This window comes from Mchenga conophoros, linkage group LG14, assembly GCF_057382185.1.
Source record: "Mchenga conophoros isolate Kocher_MC1m ecotype Shallow Benthic linkage group LG14, M_conophoros_male_GT1.1, whole genome shotgun sequence".
In the NCBI taxonomy this organism is placed as follows: domain Eukaryota; kingdom Metazoa; phylum Chordata; class Actinopteri; order Cichliformes; family Cichlidae; genus Mchenga; species Mchenga conophoros.
The window spans coordinates 30,906,345-30,922,677 of NC_140539.1; the positions used below are offsets into that span (position 1 = coordinate 30,906,345).

At 39.3% G+C, this 16,333-nt stretch overlaps 2 protein-coding genes across 2 annotated transcripts; both read left to right on the forward strand.

Moving 5' to 3' along the window:
* The first annotated feature begins 7,070 nt into the window (after positions 1 to 7,070).
* Positions 7,071 to 8,006, forward strand: LOC146560076 (olfactory receptor 52B2-like). The gene has a single exon (XM_085245005.1). It carries the CDS (start codon positions 7,071 to 7,073, stop codon positions 8,004 to 8,006), a length of 936 nt encoding a protein of 311 aa, XP_085101131.1.
* Positions 8,007 to 12,273: 4,267 nt separating this feature from the next.
* Positions 12,274 to 13,209, forward strand: LOC146560077 (olfactory receptor 52D1-like). The gene has a single exon (XM_085245006.1). The coding sequence runs from the start codon at positions 12,274 to 12,276 to the stop codon at positions 13,207 to 13,209; it is 936 nt and encodes a 311-aa protein (XP_085101132.1).
* The last annotated feature ends 3,124 nt before the right edge of the window (positions 13,210 to 16,333 follow it).

Genomic DNA, 16,333 nt, shown 5'->3' on the forward strand with positions numbered 1-16,333 from the left:
AAACTAAAACAAAAAACAAAAAACAACCATTTAAGTTAGGCCTTATATTATATGGTGGTGCTGGACTTGCCACTGTTTTCCGGGACAGTTTCTCCTGCAGAGCTTTGGACTATGAGACTTTCCCTTTCTTTGAGTCACAGTTTCTTAAGGTCGGTTCATCAAATATATTTTACTGTGTTTTAATCTGCCGCCCTCCCGGCCCCGCTGGTGTTTATATCCAGGATTTCACAGACTTTTTATCCCCCATTATTAGATCAGCGATTTCATCCTGCATGTGGATGATCTTAGCTGTAGCATGGCCTCTGACTCTTTTAATTTTATTCAGCATGTCTCTGGTCCCACTCACGTTAAAGGCCACACCTTGGACCTCGTGTTTTCTCTTTGCTTAGACATAACTAATCTCTGTGTTAAGGATGTACAAGTGAGTGACCATTCTTGTGTTATTTTTAACCTTAGCTTCCCTCTGGAAACACCACCATCCAATCTCTTGTTCAATAAGTGGTTCATAAATCAGGATGTTGCCCTGAAGTTTTCTGATTTATGGATCCTCATGTGATCAGGGGCTGCACTGATGCTGATGTTGCTACGCTGTCAAAGTCTGTGTGGACAGAGGCATGAAAGGACCCAAAATGCAGACACAAACGTAGAGGCCAGGCTGAAACGCAAAATGGTGGCTTTATTGCTGAACACTGGAAAAACTAAACTAAACTTGACAATACAAAATAAACTTGGTAGACTTGGCAAACAGAACACACAGACATAAATAAGGGAGGATGCAACACTGAACACAGGAAGACAGAGGACTTAAATACACACATGAGGTATCAGGAGAAGTGGCAAGACAGCTGACACACATGAACATAACGACATCACAGGGGAAACGTAAAACTAAACACAATGAACACAAGAACACAGGACCTCTTTCAAAATAAAACAGGAAACATAATGTAAAGCAGACCTGACGACATGAACTTAACAAAAGACATGCAGACATGAAACACATGAAGGGTAAGGGAGACTTAACACAGGGGTTGAAAACATAAGGGGAAACTAATAAGCAAATGAACATAGAAAACGTAATGAGCTTAAACATACACTATAAACATCAAAATATATTAAAACCCAAAACGCTGGGTCCAAAGACTCAGGATTGTGACAGTTGTACCTTTAAAAACTGTCATTGTTGCCCCAAAAAGAGCTCCTCCTCCTAAACGATGACATAAGGAACGTCAAAAGACTCTGTAGGAAAGCAGAACGCCTTTGGAAATCAACTAAAATTGATGTTCACAGGCTCCACCTTAGGGAAGTTTGGGTTTCCCTGCACGAAACCATTAAATCAGCTAGATCAGGATATTTTTCTCAGTTGATCTCATCAAACAAGAAAAATTCCAAAGTACTGTTCGAAACCATAAAATGGCCTGTATTTATATAGCACTTTACTAGTCCCTAAGGACCCCAAAGCGCTTTACATATCCAGTCATCCACCCATTCACACACACACATTCACACACTGGTGATGGCAAGCTACATTGTAGCCACAGCCACCCTAGGGCGCACTGACAGAGGCGAGGCTGCCAAACACTGGCGCCACCGGGCCAACAGTAGGCAACGGGTGAAGTGTCTTGCCCAAGGACACAACGACCGAGACTGCCCAAGCCGGGGCTCGAACCGGCAATCTTCCGATTACAAGGCGAACCCCCAACTCTGGAGCCATGATCGCCCCATAAACTCTATTGTTTCCCCCGTGGACCACCCAGTACCTGTGTCCTCTATATGTGAGAGTGATGACTTTCTAAACTTCTTTGTAGATAAAGTTAATAATGTCCATATGAGCATTGTGTCTCTGGTCCACCTCCCTCTCATTTGCTGTAAGTGTTTAACCCATTGACCATACATGACCTTTCACTTCTGCTGGATAAAATGAACATCACCACTTGTCCAAATGACATTCTACCTGCTGTGCTGTTTAAAAATGCTCTCTCTGTCATATCTCCAAACTGCGAACGTTTTTGTCTAAATCTGAGTTAGAAATGATTATTCATGCTTTTATTTCTTCTCGCTTAGATTACTGTAACAATCTCTTTTTTTTGAGCAAAAAGAACCTTGACCATCTCCTGCCTATGTTTCTGATCTCTTAGAACCTCACACTCCCTCTCGCAGCCTGAGATCATCTAATCAAAGGCTGTTGGTAGTTTGTCAAAACATCAAAACTAAGAGTTTGAGTGAAAAAACAAACAAAAACACAAAAAAGTGTATGCTCAAAAGTTATTCTAAATGTTGAGACAGGTGTTGTTTGTGTTGGGATTCTAAAAATTTGTGAAATTTGTGGCATAGAAATGGTAGCACTGGTTTTTGATAATATGCAGAGTGATGGTTATAAAGTCTAATAGCTGCTGGGAGGAAGGACCTGCTATTAAGCTCCTTTGTGCACCTATGATTTATTTAGTTTTTACTGAATTACATACAAGAAAAAAAAGTGCCCTGTGGCAAGCTGGAGTCCAGGATTTACCCTGCCTCTTTCCATATATTTCCATGATTTTCCATGTATTTCAATGAGTGCTCCATAAAAGCATAAGCACATGTAAAAATAAATAAATAAATATTTTCAATATTTCATATCTACATTAACATCTGAAAATGAACCAGGGACTGGGGCAATTTCAAATTCCCCAAATGTGAATATGTTTATGTCCCAGTGAACCATGTCATCAGATAAGTCAACCACTCAAATAAACAATCAAGCAGAAAAATACCTTAACCTTACATAGAAAGGCCCGAGACAGTAAACTCAACCCATGTCCTTTTCTGTGGAACAGTACTAAAAAAGGGAAAATAATGTAATAAGTGGGTCAAATGAATTATCAAAGCAGCTCAAGGGTTCATCATATCAATTTCCCAGGGGAAGATGATTAGTCCTAATGTCCTTACTGCCCTTTTGTGTGAGTAAAAATTGTCCTTGTTCCCCATTGCCTGCTGTGATCACTTCAGAGCTCTGTTTTAATTAGTATTCTTTCATACTTTCTGGAAAGGCCGAACATTGAAATCATTAAACATGGTTTTTGTCTTTCTGCATTTTCTGTAAAACATTTTACTTCAATATTAATAAATTACTATGTCAGAAGGAACTGTTGTTCCTACAGTGCAAATGAATGTACATAAAAAACAATAAATGATTGTAATAATTTATATATTTATGAAAAAATAATAAACAGTGTTATAGTACCCAAGGTGTAAAAATAATTTACTTAATTTCACAGTTCATGATTAAAGTTTAAAAAAATCAAATGTTCACACATTATTATGCAACTCCACTTAACAACTTGTAAACATCTGAGTCAAACACACCTCCCAGGAGTATTATTGAAAAACAATCCTCATTAGCAAGTAAAACAGTATATCATTCTAGACTAGAGGTTTACCATTTGTCCAGGGATTAATTAAAATGTGAGACAGTTAATAACACATCAATTAATCAAACTTCTAAGGGGCTCATTAAAAATATGTTTTGACAAAGTAATCAGGGATTTGGCTGTTGTAATTCTGCCTAGTTAAAGTGGTTCCAGTTACATAATAGTTTTATAAAAGTTTTATTACAGCTCTTTATTTTAAGAGCTGAAATTATATTTAAGCTGAATAAAAATATATTTTTATTATTTCTGTGGCACTACTTTATGGTATAAGGTATTGTTATGCTAATGCAGCAATTATGTTATAAAACAGTTATAAAAGTATATAAAAGAAATACTTTTAAAGTATTATTTGTAGCACTATATACCAACATATCTTTACTAATAATATATATATACGAGTTTATTGTTTGCCATTTGTATCTATCTATCTATCTATCTATCTATCTATCTATCTATCTATCTATCTATCTATCTATCTATCTATCGATATATATCTATAAAAAAAAACAAACACCCAGCACGCCCCTGCGGGCGGTTTATCCTTCAAGCTCGGGTCCTCTGGGAGCTTCAGGGTCCTGCGCAGTATCTTAGCTTCTGGACAGAGATCTCCGATGTTATTCCCGGGATCTGCTGGAGCCACTCGCCTAGCTTGGGAGTCACCGCACCTAGTGCTCCGATTACCACGGGGACCACCGTTACCTTCACCTTCCACATCCTCTCGAGCTCTTCTCTGAGCCCTTGGTATTTCTCCAGCTTCTCGTGTTCCTTCTTCCTGATATTGCTGTCATTCGGAACCGCTACATCGATCACTACGGCCGTCTTCTTCTGTTTGTCTACCACCACTATGTCCGGTTGGTTAGCCACCACCATTTTGTCCGTCTGTATCTGGAAGTCCCACAGGATCTTAGCTCGGTCATTCTCCACCACCCTTGGGGGCATCTCCCATTTTGACCTTGGGACTTCCAGGTTATACTTGCACAGATGTTCCTGTACACTATGCCGGCCACTTGGTTATGGCGTTCCATGTATGCCTTGCCTGCTAGCATCTTGCACCCTGCTGTTATGTGCTGGATTGTCTCTGGGGCATCTTTACACAGCCTGCACCTGGGGTCTTGCCTGGTGTGATAGACCCCAGCCTCTATGGATCTTGTACTCAGAGCTTGTTCTTGTGCTGCCATGATTAGTGCCTCTGTGCTGTCTTTCAGTCCAGCTTTGTCCAGCCACTGGTAGGATTTCTGGATATCAGCCACCTCCACTATCTGCCGGTGGTACATACCGTGCAGGGGCCTGTCCTTCCATGACGGTTCCTCGTCTCCCTCCTCTTTCTTGGGTTTCTGCTGCCTGAGGTATTCACTGAGCACTCGGTCAGTTGGGGCCATCTTCCCAATGTATTCTTGGATGTTCGTTGTCTCATCCTGGACTGTGGTGCTGACACTCACCAGTCCCCCCTCAGTGAGATCCCCTCAGTGAGATCATTAACAAGACTGGCTACAGATACCGACTACGGAACGGAGCAGTTGTCAGCCACCTCCTGTACATGGATGACATCAAGCTGTATGCCAAGAGTGAACGAGACATCAATTCACTGATCCACACTACCAGGCTATACAGCAATGACATTGGAATGTCGTTCGGACTGGAGAAGTGTAGTCGGATGGTAACAAAGAGAGGGAAGGTAGTCAGAACTGAGGGGATTGAACTACCAGAAGGCAACATTGCAGACATAGAGGACAGTTACAAGTACCTGGGGATCCCGCAGGCGAATGGGAACAATGAAGAGGCCGCTAGAAAAGCTGCAACCACCAAGTACCTGCAGAGGGTCAGGCAAGTCTTGAGGAGTCAGCTGAATGGTAAGAACAAGATCCGGGCCATCAACACGTACGCCCTGCCCGTGATCAGGTACCCTGCTGGGGTAATAGGCTGGCCAAAGGAGGAGATAGAAGCCACTATCTATCTATCTATCTATCTATCTATCTATCTATCTATCTATCTATCTATCTATCTATCTATCTATCTATCTATCTATCTATCTATCTATCTATCTATCTATCTATCTATCTATATATGAATAAGACTTTATTGTTTGCCATTTGTAAAATTCAAACAACATATGGTAGAATTACTATTTTGGAAACATCTTTGAAAACCAATAAGGAATAAGAAGCCACATTTGAATATTTGGTACCATCATCTTATTTAAAGAAATCTAACATCTATAAAAACTGAAAGAAACTTTCTAACCCATCTCACCTTTAACTGAAAGGTAAAGGTGCACCATCTGCACCATTGAGAGCATCCTGACCAACTGTATAGCAGTCTAGTATGGGAGCTGCTCTTGCCTCGGACCAGAAGGCATTGCAGAGTATCGTGAAAACCACCCAGCGCATTGCCGGAGCACCACTTCCTGCCATAAATGACATCTACAGGAAGCGGTGTCTGAAAAGGGCTGGGAAAATCATCAACAACTCTTCACCCTCCTGCCCTAAGGCAGGCGCTACAGGAGCCTCCGGACTAAGACCACCAGGTACCGGAACAGCTTCTTCCCTACAGCTGTCAGACTGCTGAACTCTGCCTCCTGACATCTGACCGACATTAAACTCATGGACTTATCACACACACACACCCACAACCACCTATAACTGAACACACACACAACGGACAAAAACAAACAAATGACCAACGGTACCCTCATACACACAATAATAACATGGACTGAACCACCACTCACAACCACTAGCACTTTATATAATCTCTGTAGGAAATAGCCACATATCTCACTGATCTAAACTGCACTACTCTATAATTCTGTTCAATAATAATTATAGTTCTACAACTGTTTACAACTGTTTATAACTTGTATAGTTCATATTTCTATACAGTTTCATATTTATATCCTGTTCATAGCCTGTACATAGCTTGTACACTCACTACAGCCTGTACATACTTTTAGTTATAGCATATTTATAACATACCTTCATACCATGTACATAATAGACCCGCATAATTTTTTAAGACCATAATTTTGTACCCTCATACCTATAATGGACCCATTTTTGTAATATGTCTATATATCTATTTCATTGCTAATATATATTTTGTAATATATCTATATTATTGCTAAGCACTTTCTGGATGGATGCAAACTGCATTTTGTTGCCTTGTACTTGTGACATGTGCAATGACAATAAAGTTGAATTCTATTCTATTCTATACTGCTGGAACTGGAACAAACAGACTGTTTTGTGTCGGAAACATTTTAGTTTATTCCTTATGTTTCCTGCATTTACCCTGTAGTTTACTGGTGGTTATTTTAATAGTAATGTGCTTAACATTAGTTTATTTAGCTAAATTAAGTAAAACTTTTAGTACTTGATTTGGATACTGAATACAACCTTAACAAAAATATATTTTTTTTCTATCTTTGTAAATCCATTAATAATCCCAGAAGTATACATGTCACGGGGTGACGTTACATGTTCTGGTCAAGGTGACTTTAATAAAGCAAGAGAAGCACAACAGTTCAGAGCACTTTAGGCAACATTACATTTGAAAAATGGCACCCTTGATTTCTGTAAATATTAACTTGATTTTAATTATAATGTGAAAATATTTTAGTAACAATGTTTAGTAAATTCACAGTTGTCTTTTTCTAACTTTAAAATGGAAAACCAGTCCTTTGACTTTAGTTCCGAGTTAACCCTTGATCCATTTGTTATCCCACCTGGAGGAAAGTATCCTATATTTTTTCTTGGCATTTCAGTTTGTATTTTTGGAATTTCCTGCAACCTGACCTTGTTGGCTTTAATCATATTGAACAGAAACCTTCACAAACCCATGTATTTCATCCTATTTAGTCTTCCACTCAATGATCTCATAGGACTATCTGCAATGTTACCAAAAGTACTTTCAGATATTGTTACAGAGACACACAAAATAGACTATCATCTCTGTGTTTTACAGGCATTCCTGCTCCACATGTATGGTGGTGGCATTTTGTTTATTCTTGCAGCAATGTCCTTTGACCGTTATGTTGCTATTTGCATGCCCTTACGCTATAGCTCTGTCATGACACCAAGATTTATTAGTTGTATCATTGTACTAGTTTGGGGCCTCGACTTTGTCTTGATTGTATCACTGTTCTCTTTGCAGGCAAGACTTCCCAGGTGCAAACATGTTGTTATGAATGTGTTTTGTGATAACCCATCTCTCCTGAAGCTGACGTGTGGAAACACAACAGTCAATAATATTATGGGGCTGTTTAACACTGCTGTTATACAAGTTGTAAGCGTATCCATTCAGGCATATTCCTATGTTAAAATTCTCATTGCATGTGTGGTTACAAGGAAATCAGAAACAAAGGCAAAAGCTGTCAACACGTGTGTCGCACAGTTAGTTATACTGTTCATGTTTGAGGTTGTGGCAACATTCACGATTTTATCTCACAGATTCAAAAATGTTTCGGTTGACATGCAAAAGATCATGGGCATGCTCATATTTACTGTACCTCCACTTCTGAATCCAATCGTATATGGGTTGTATACAAACGAAATACGAAGCACTCTCCTGAGAGTCTTAAAAAATAGAGTATCTATGTGAATATTTGCTTACTGTTAATCAAATCATAAAAATCTTCTTTGAGCTGCAATAAAAATGAAAACACTGCGTCATCTGATCAGCACTTTGAAAACTGTAAGAGCTACACATGAAGAAGTTATGTAAAATAATGACACACACAAGAACAGACACATACGCCATCTGCATCACTGTGGAAAAATCTGCAGTTTCCTGTATTACAGGAAATATTATTGTGGATTTTTTGTGTCTGACCTTTTTGCTAATGTAGTTTGACTCAGTAACACTTATAAGATGTAGCGATTCTTAAAATATAGAGATAAACATTCATCCCACTTTAAATGAATGATTGTTGACTACATCGTACTGCAGTTATGAAAACTTGTTGTTACTTTTATCCTGATCTTTTTGTTTTGGTTTTGTGATGCGTTTTGTGATGTCAATATATTGACAATATACTGCACATGCTCAATACATCAAAGTACATTTTTCTGATCATCTTTATTATAAATGATAATATATTTAGATTCTATTTTTATACAGTTTTTTGAATTACAGAAAATATACTCATGGTCCATAAGAAAAATGGAGAAAAGATGGGAGATATTTGTGTTGTGGTTTATGTCATGGCCTGTCGGAGTGGCTAGGGATTTTCCAGTGCTTCTGGTGTCCACCCTCAGAGGTTCTGGTGTCTCACCTGTATCTCATTCATTAGCAAATCAGCAGGAGGGTTATTTTGGCCAGCACTGCCTCCCACTCATCCTGCTACCTCTTAGTGATAACTAGGCGTCCCTTATGTTTAGCTTCATCCCAGTTTTCTTCATGTGCAACTTTGTTTCTATGCGCTTCAGCTCCTGGTCGCAGTCTCCCAGATCGACGCCCGGTTACCATTCTTTTTCCAGCGCTGGTCCTGCTTGCTTTCCTCACCTGCAAACTGCTCTCAGAATCCATAACCTTGCTTACATGCATGCCCTCCTGCCCATCGTGCCTTTACTAGACCCCTCTGGAGAATCTGGAAAACTTTCCACTTTTCTGGAAGACTTTCCACCGTTTTCAGTGTTCATGCCCTGCTCTGGACACTCCCACAGGTACCCTCCCCGAAGCGTCTCAAATTTTGGCCTGCAAAACTCCCTTCAGTCAGTACTAACCTCCAGCTTTCCTCTATCACCTTACCAGTCCAGTAATCTTCCTCTCCTCTGTTTCAGAGTTCTTGTTCCGCTCGCATTCTCTGCCAGTGACTCCTCGTGATGATCTGCTCTCTGCTGGTGTCTCCTCATGTGTATTCATGTTTAGCAAGATTCCACTCTCGCTGTGTAAATAAAGACTTGTGAAAAGTTAAGTGGGTTTTTGAGTCTGCTTTTGGGTCTGAATCTTGCTTGAACTTCTGGTTCATGACAGTTTATAAATATATACACATGAAGTTGTTTAGTCACACAACTAAATAAATAAAAGAGCATCTAACCCCATCGCCTTACCCTTAACCAAATCTCTATGCAGAATTTGTAAGGGAGGGATATTACTTTTGGTTGTGTAATTTGTTTGATTTTCATTTATAATCTGCTTGTACTCTGAGTTTTATTGACCAATCCCATTTTAGAATGCTTTGGTCTCATACAAGTAAACAGTCTGTGTAGAAAACAATGGAGGGCATGCCTTTACCTAAATACAATCTCAAAAACTTCATCTCTTTTTAACATGTCTTACAACTATTTGTAAACAAGGACCATCAGGTAAAGCTCATCAAAGTTGGTCAGTGGACAGACTGATTGGTTCCCAGACTGCCTTTATGTTAAACTCTGTTGGAAGTGGTGCGAGAGAAAGAGCACAATCCTTACATAGTTATTTAGTAATCTTTCATTTTTAAGGATTCAAGTCAACCATAAAACACTTGTAAAGTATCTAAATCCCCATGTTAAGAAAAGACCTGACATAGTGTATCGGAATATAGCTTAGACTGACTTCAACAAGAACATAGTATCAGAAGGCATATTAGTCACTATCAAGTATACTGAGGTTGTGCACTGCACTGGTATTCTGCAGAAGTCTAAGCCTTTGCAGTATTAAAAAGTAGATATGGATACAGCCTAGGAAGTGATAGATTGAGAAGCACAGTTGATAAATCAGGGGTGTCCAACTCCAGGCCTCAAGGGCTGGTGTCCTGCAGGTTTTAGATATCACACTGAGTCAACACACCTGAATCATATGATTAGTTCATTACCAGGCCTCTGGAGAACTTCAAGACATGTTGAGGAGGTAATTTAGCCATTTAAATCAGCTGTGTTGGATCAAGGACACATCTAAAACCTGCAGGACACTTCCCCTTGAGGCCTGGAGTTGGACACCCCTGTCATAAATGAAAGTGTAGAAAAGTCAGGGGCCCAGGCAATAGAAATTACAGAGATGAGGAGGGATAAGAAACAATGCAGAAGACTATGGCCCTTCACAGGAGGCATCACCAGCGAGTGAAGGAAGTTGCTGATGTCAATAAATCCTCTCCATGTCTAGGGACTGACTTAGCGATAAGATTTACAAGTTTATCTAAACAAAGTTGTTTGACAAGTCGTGGGCACAGAGGACTGGAATGTACTGCAGCTTACTGTAACTGCCGCAGGACTGATGATAGCTTCAATCTCGTATGGTCCAATGTAACATGGAGCGAGCTTATGGGAAAGGCATTTTGAGCCCCAGCTCCGACAGTCTCTGTCATTGTGTCCTTGGGCAAGACACTTCACACTTGCCTACTGGTGGTGGTCAGAGGCCCGGTGGTGCCAGTGTCCGGCAGCCTCGCCTCTGTCAGTGCGCCCCAGGGCAGCTATGGCTACAATGTAGCTTGCCATCACCAGTGTGTGAATGTGTGTGTGTGAATGGGTGGATGACTGAATGTAGTTTAAATCGCTTTGGGGTTCATAGTAACTAAGTAAAGCGCTACACAAATACAGGCCATTTACCATTTTACCATTTAAAAGGATGTTCAGCCCCCTCTTTCCATTTCCCTAGAGCCAACTTCACTGCTAACATCTCCCAGTTGGCCACATCATACTGTAATTTTTCTCTGCAGGAGGTGACAGAAAAATGCACAAAGTTGCAGCTTACCTATTAGTCCAGAACGCTGGGAACAGAGAACAACCCTGACTCCAGAGTCTGATGCAACTACTTCTATGATAAATGGTTTTGCGGTATCTGGGTGGATCAAAACAGGTGTTTTAGTAAGACAAAGGCAGTTTTGGCTTCAGTGGACAAGACAGGCAGGACTTTGGTGGAGGTGAGGTGTGGTGGGTGCTTGTGTGATGTGGAAGTGAGCCCTTCACTTACAGGTCGATCTTCACCTGTCCTCCTGCCAAAATATAACCCAGAAAAATGACAGAAGGAGAGTGGAACAAATTTCTTGGCCTTGACATATAAGCGGTTCTCGAGGAATCGCTGCAGGATGGAGTGGACATGGACACAGTGCTCCTGGGGTTTTTTGAAGAAAGTCAGGATACCATCAAGACATACGAACACAAAGATGCTCAGAAAATCTCTTAGAATGTCACTTACTAATACCAGGAAAACTGGAGCGTTAATGAGGATAAAGTTTTATATTGAATGTGGTTTTCCATTCATCTCCGCTCCTGGATACAGACCAGATGATAGGCAATGCGTAAGTCAAGTTTAGTAAAAATAGTTTCTATGTGCTTACAGATAATCTTGAAAAACTGATAAAATGATGAAAGCTGACCTGTTGATATGTTGTTGATGTTTGTGTAGGTAATTAATGACATGATATAACATTTGTGCAGCAGTGGTTAAGACCATGTGAATCTAAAGATGAACTTTAAGATAACACCTAATACTCCAGAGAACTGCCTGCTGTTCAGAGTCACGTCTATAAAGCCTTTAATCCCTATGAATCTTTTACTAGGTTGTCATTGCCAGCACTGACATAACTGGATAAAGATGAGTGCTTTGTGTGTATGTACAATGTTGTGCATATGTACAATGTTTTTTCTTCTTTGAAGCGATTGACTCCTATATATGTGTGTGTGTGTTCTATGAGTTATTTAAATTTAAGGTCAAAACATTCTAAGTTGTTTTTTTTAAGAGTGCAAATTACATGACATGAAATGTATATGAAGTTCTTTGGAGAGGGAGGATAGAGTTTGTTGATTATAACTGAACTGTAACATTTAATCCTATGTCTTCTTTTTATATATTTTCTATTATGTCCTTTGAGGTACGTAAATATTGTCTTGCTCATTAGCAAAGAAGCGATGATTGACTTCTCAATTTTATAGTGTGAAAAAGCAACAAAATGAACAACCGATACAACACATCCTCTTTTTTACAGATTAATGTCTTTAATCTCTCCTCTGAGAGTGTTTTGCCTGCATTTCTTTTTGCAACTCTGAGTTACATGATCATACTTTTTTGCAACCTTACTCTAATCCTCACCATTGTGCTGAATAAATCTCTGCATCAGCCAATGTACCTAATTCTGCTGAATCTTCCTATTAATGACCTTATAGGGTCATCAGCTCTCTTTCCACAGCTCATCAAAGAAATACTGAGAAACAGTGGGATAATGCAATACTCAGCTTGCGTTGCTCAAGCTTTCTTTATCCATATCTATGCAGCAGGCACTGTGTTCAATCTGAGTGCAATGGCATATGATAGATACATTGCCATATGTTACCCACTGCAGTACAGTACTGTGATGACTAATGCCCATATCATGAGAATAATCACCATTGTATGGATGAGTTGTTTAGTTTTAATTGCTGTGCTTTTTTTCTTACTTTTGCGCTTGCCTCGTTGTCGATCTGAAATGACAAACCCCTATTGTGATAATGCATCTCTGTTGACTTTGGTCTGTGCTGACACAACTATTAACAACATCTATGGCCTTTTTATAAGTGCTTTTTCACAATTGGTGGCTAATGGAATTGTTTTCTACACATATCTCCGCATCCTCATAACTTGCTTTAGATCTAAACGATCAGATACAAAAGCCAAAGCTCTGCAGACATGTGCTACACATCTGATTGTTTTTCTCTTGTTGGAGTGTCTTGGTCTTTTCACCATCATATCATATAGACTAAATAATGTTTCACCCCATTTCAGAAGATTTATGGGTTTGTCAACTTTAATTTTTCCCCCAACACTGAATCCAATCATCTACGGTTTGAAAACAAAGGAAATTCGAGAAAAGGTGTTGAACTTTTTAAAGAATAGGATGTTTTCATCTTAATGCACTCTTTCAAAAGAATCTGATGTAACATGCTGAAACATTTTAATTGTTTTATTTTCCCGTATTTATCCTGCTGTCTGACATTAATTCAGTCACTCTGTCGAGTCTTTTAAAAAATGCTGATTAAGTTTTCTGATGACAGATATTGTAGTGCTTTTTGAAAGAATCTAGGTTATTACTTTATTTTTTAGTTATTGCTTGTCATTATATTCTTTTGCATAAAAAGTAAATGGAAACTTCCAATTACACGTTTTTCTCGTTGTGTGACTGTTTTCACAAAAATCAAATAAAAACTTTATTTTCATAGAATATGAACTTTTATACTTTCATATACATTGTATATTATCAATCATCTTTTTCCATTTTAATATCTATTATTATTAGTATTATTGTTATAACTACTACTACTACTACTAATAATAATAATAATAATACAACAATTTAAATATATAATTCCATTAAATATTTGCCTATTTTACTTCATCTCATATGTCATTGTACTGAATTTGAGCAACCCTAAGCTTAATGCAGATTACTTTTAACAATTATCCACCTCAATTAAATCTATGGTCTGGAGCACAGGCTGCTGTCGAACAGGGCAAGCTAAAGAATAAACATTTTGTGTCAGCAAGGGGTGGGGGAAAGCCATTCACCAGAGCATATCTTAAGTGCTGCTGATGTGGGCTGGCCTTCTCCACACGCTCTTCAAGGCTGCAGTGCACAAAGACACTGTGACGTCAGACACATTCACACTCACTTTTTTCATGTGCATAAATAAATCATATGGCTGATGATATGTGCCATGGTGATCCATGAGTATGATCATAAGTTTATTTATTTTTCAACCCAACAGAACAAATAAACAAAAACATGATGCTGATGCTATGAACACTCCACACACATGAGTCAAGATGCAGGAAACTGCTCACGGAAACTCTGCACACTCCAGTTATCATAGTGTCTATTTATATTCAGTACATTGTTTATGTGAAGTGTGCTACATAACTCAGACTGATTTAAACATATATCTGTCATGATCCGGCAGTGTGCAGGGAGGAAATGGACCCAAACGCAAACTCACTAGAAACAGGTTAGAATCAAAATGGCAGCTTTAATTGCTGAACAAAGAACGTCTACAAAACCTAAACTGAGAAGAATCTAACAAGAGACACAGGGAGCATGAGGGAGATCGCGACACTGACACAGAGAAACACAGGGCTTAAATACACTGGGAAATAACGAGGGGAATGAGACACAGAAGGGGAGCACAGGTGGGAGAAATCGGACATAACCAGACCCAAGGGAAGCGAAACTCAATACATTCACGTAGGACACAGACCTTCAAAGTAAAACAGGAAATGTAACATAGACGCAGACTTGACTAGGGGAGACAGAGCAATTAAGAAACACAGAGAACAATAACAGGGAGACACAGAGAACAATAACAGGGAGACACAGAGAGCGGCTAACTAACTACTCAGAAAACTAAATAGAATACAAGAAAGCCAAAGTAAGACACTAGACTAAAGAATAAACTGGGGCAACAAAGAGAACTAAGATCATAATACAAAAACTCAGAGACAGAAGAAACTGAAAACAATGGGTCTGCGACCTAGGAACATGACAATATCTATCAATAACATCTTAACTCATTCACTGCCATTGACGTCTATAGCCGTCAATGGCAGTGAATGAGTCAATGGGTTTAACTCATTCACTGCCAATGGCTGGCAGTGAATGAGTTAATTAAGGCTCCTTACTACATTTCTCTTCTTTAAATCTCCAGTTTAGAGGAATGAACATCAAGTAGAATGTGAGTAATTTTAGTAACTCACTATGACTTTAGTTTATATACAATAAATCTTTATTCCGGTGTCCTATATCTCCTCTTGACAGGTTAATATAATTTTTATTGCTGATTTTTTTCCCAATCGTAATCATTTTCACTAGAATATTTTATGACAGAGATATTTTACTAATGCACACCGCTAAAAATAAAACAAAACAAAACAAAATGGTAAATGGCCTGTATTTATATAGCGCCTTACTAGTCCCTAAGGACCCCAAAGCGCTTTACATATCCAGTCATCCACCCATTCACACACACATTCACACACTGGTGATGGCAAGCTACATTGTAGCCACAGCCACCCTGGGGCGCACTGACAGAGGCGAGGCTGCCGGACACTGGCACCACCGGGCCCTCTGACCACCACCAGTAGGCAACGGGTGAAGTGTCTTGCCCAAGGACACAACGACCGAGACTGTCCGAGTCAGGGCTCGAACCGGCAACCTTCCGATTACAAGACGAACTCCCAACTCTTGAGCCACGATCGCCCCAAAACAAAACAGGATCAAATGACCCCCTGTCTTTTGTGTGATACTGGGCTATATATATCAGGCTTTTTGACCTAATTGGATAATAGGATGACAACATAATACTCATAAATAATTACCAGGTTTATCACCATTCATCCACAAGTTTCTGTGTGGTTATTTGTTACGCTGGAAAAGAAATGAAATGGTAAAAGCTCATCTTTTGGGGCTGAAATACCTTCAATAATTTAACATTGGGGACTCAAGTGGATTCAATTATTTATTTATTTATTTATTTATTTTTTTGGCCTGTCCCATTTGGTTCTTTAGCCATCAGAATTGTTGTCTGAAGACCAACAAGGATACCCAATGGATTTACTTTGCCAAATGGATCACCGTGGCATTGCCGTTTTGGTCCATTTGATCGATCTTTGTTTTTATTATTTATTATATTTTTATTTTCAGATGTTACAGACGGGACAGACATGAGTGAGGGAAAGGAAAGGGAGAAAGAAAGAGGAAGGAAAAGAAAAACAGAAGGGGAGAGGGACAGTGAGAAAGGGGGGGGGGAGAAAAAAAATCTCCTGGATCACCTGTTGAGAGAAGAAGAATAGAAAACAAGCAAAAAAAAAAAACCAAAGCAACATACTAAACACAACACCATCGCATTAATCTAGCTAAGTGTAAACAGCAGTAAATACTAAATATTCAATGTTGTTGTGCAGCACACAGGACAGACAGCGCACAATGTGCTTTGAAGTAGCAGCCAAGAAAGGTGTAATTTAAGTCTACTAGCAGTGAACACCCG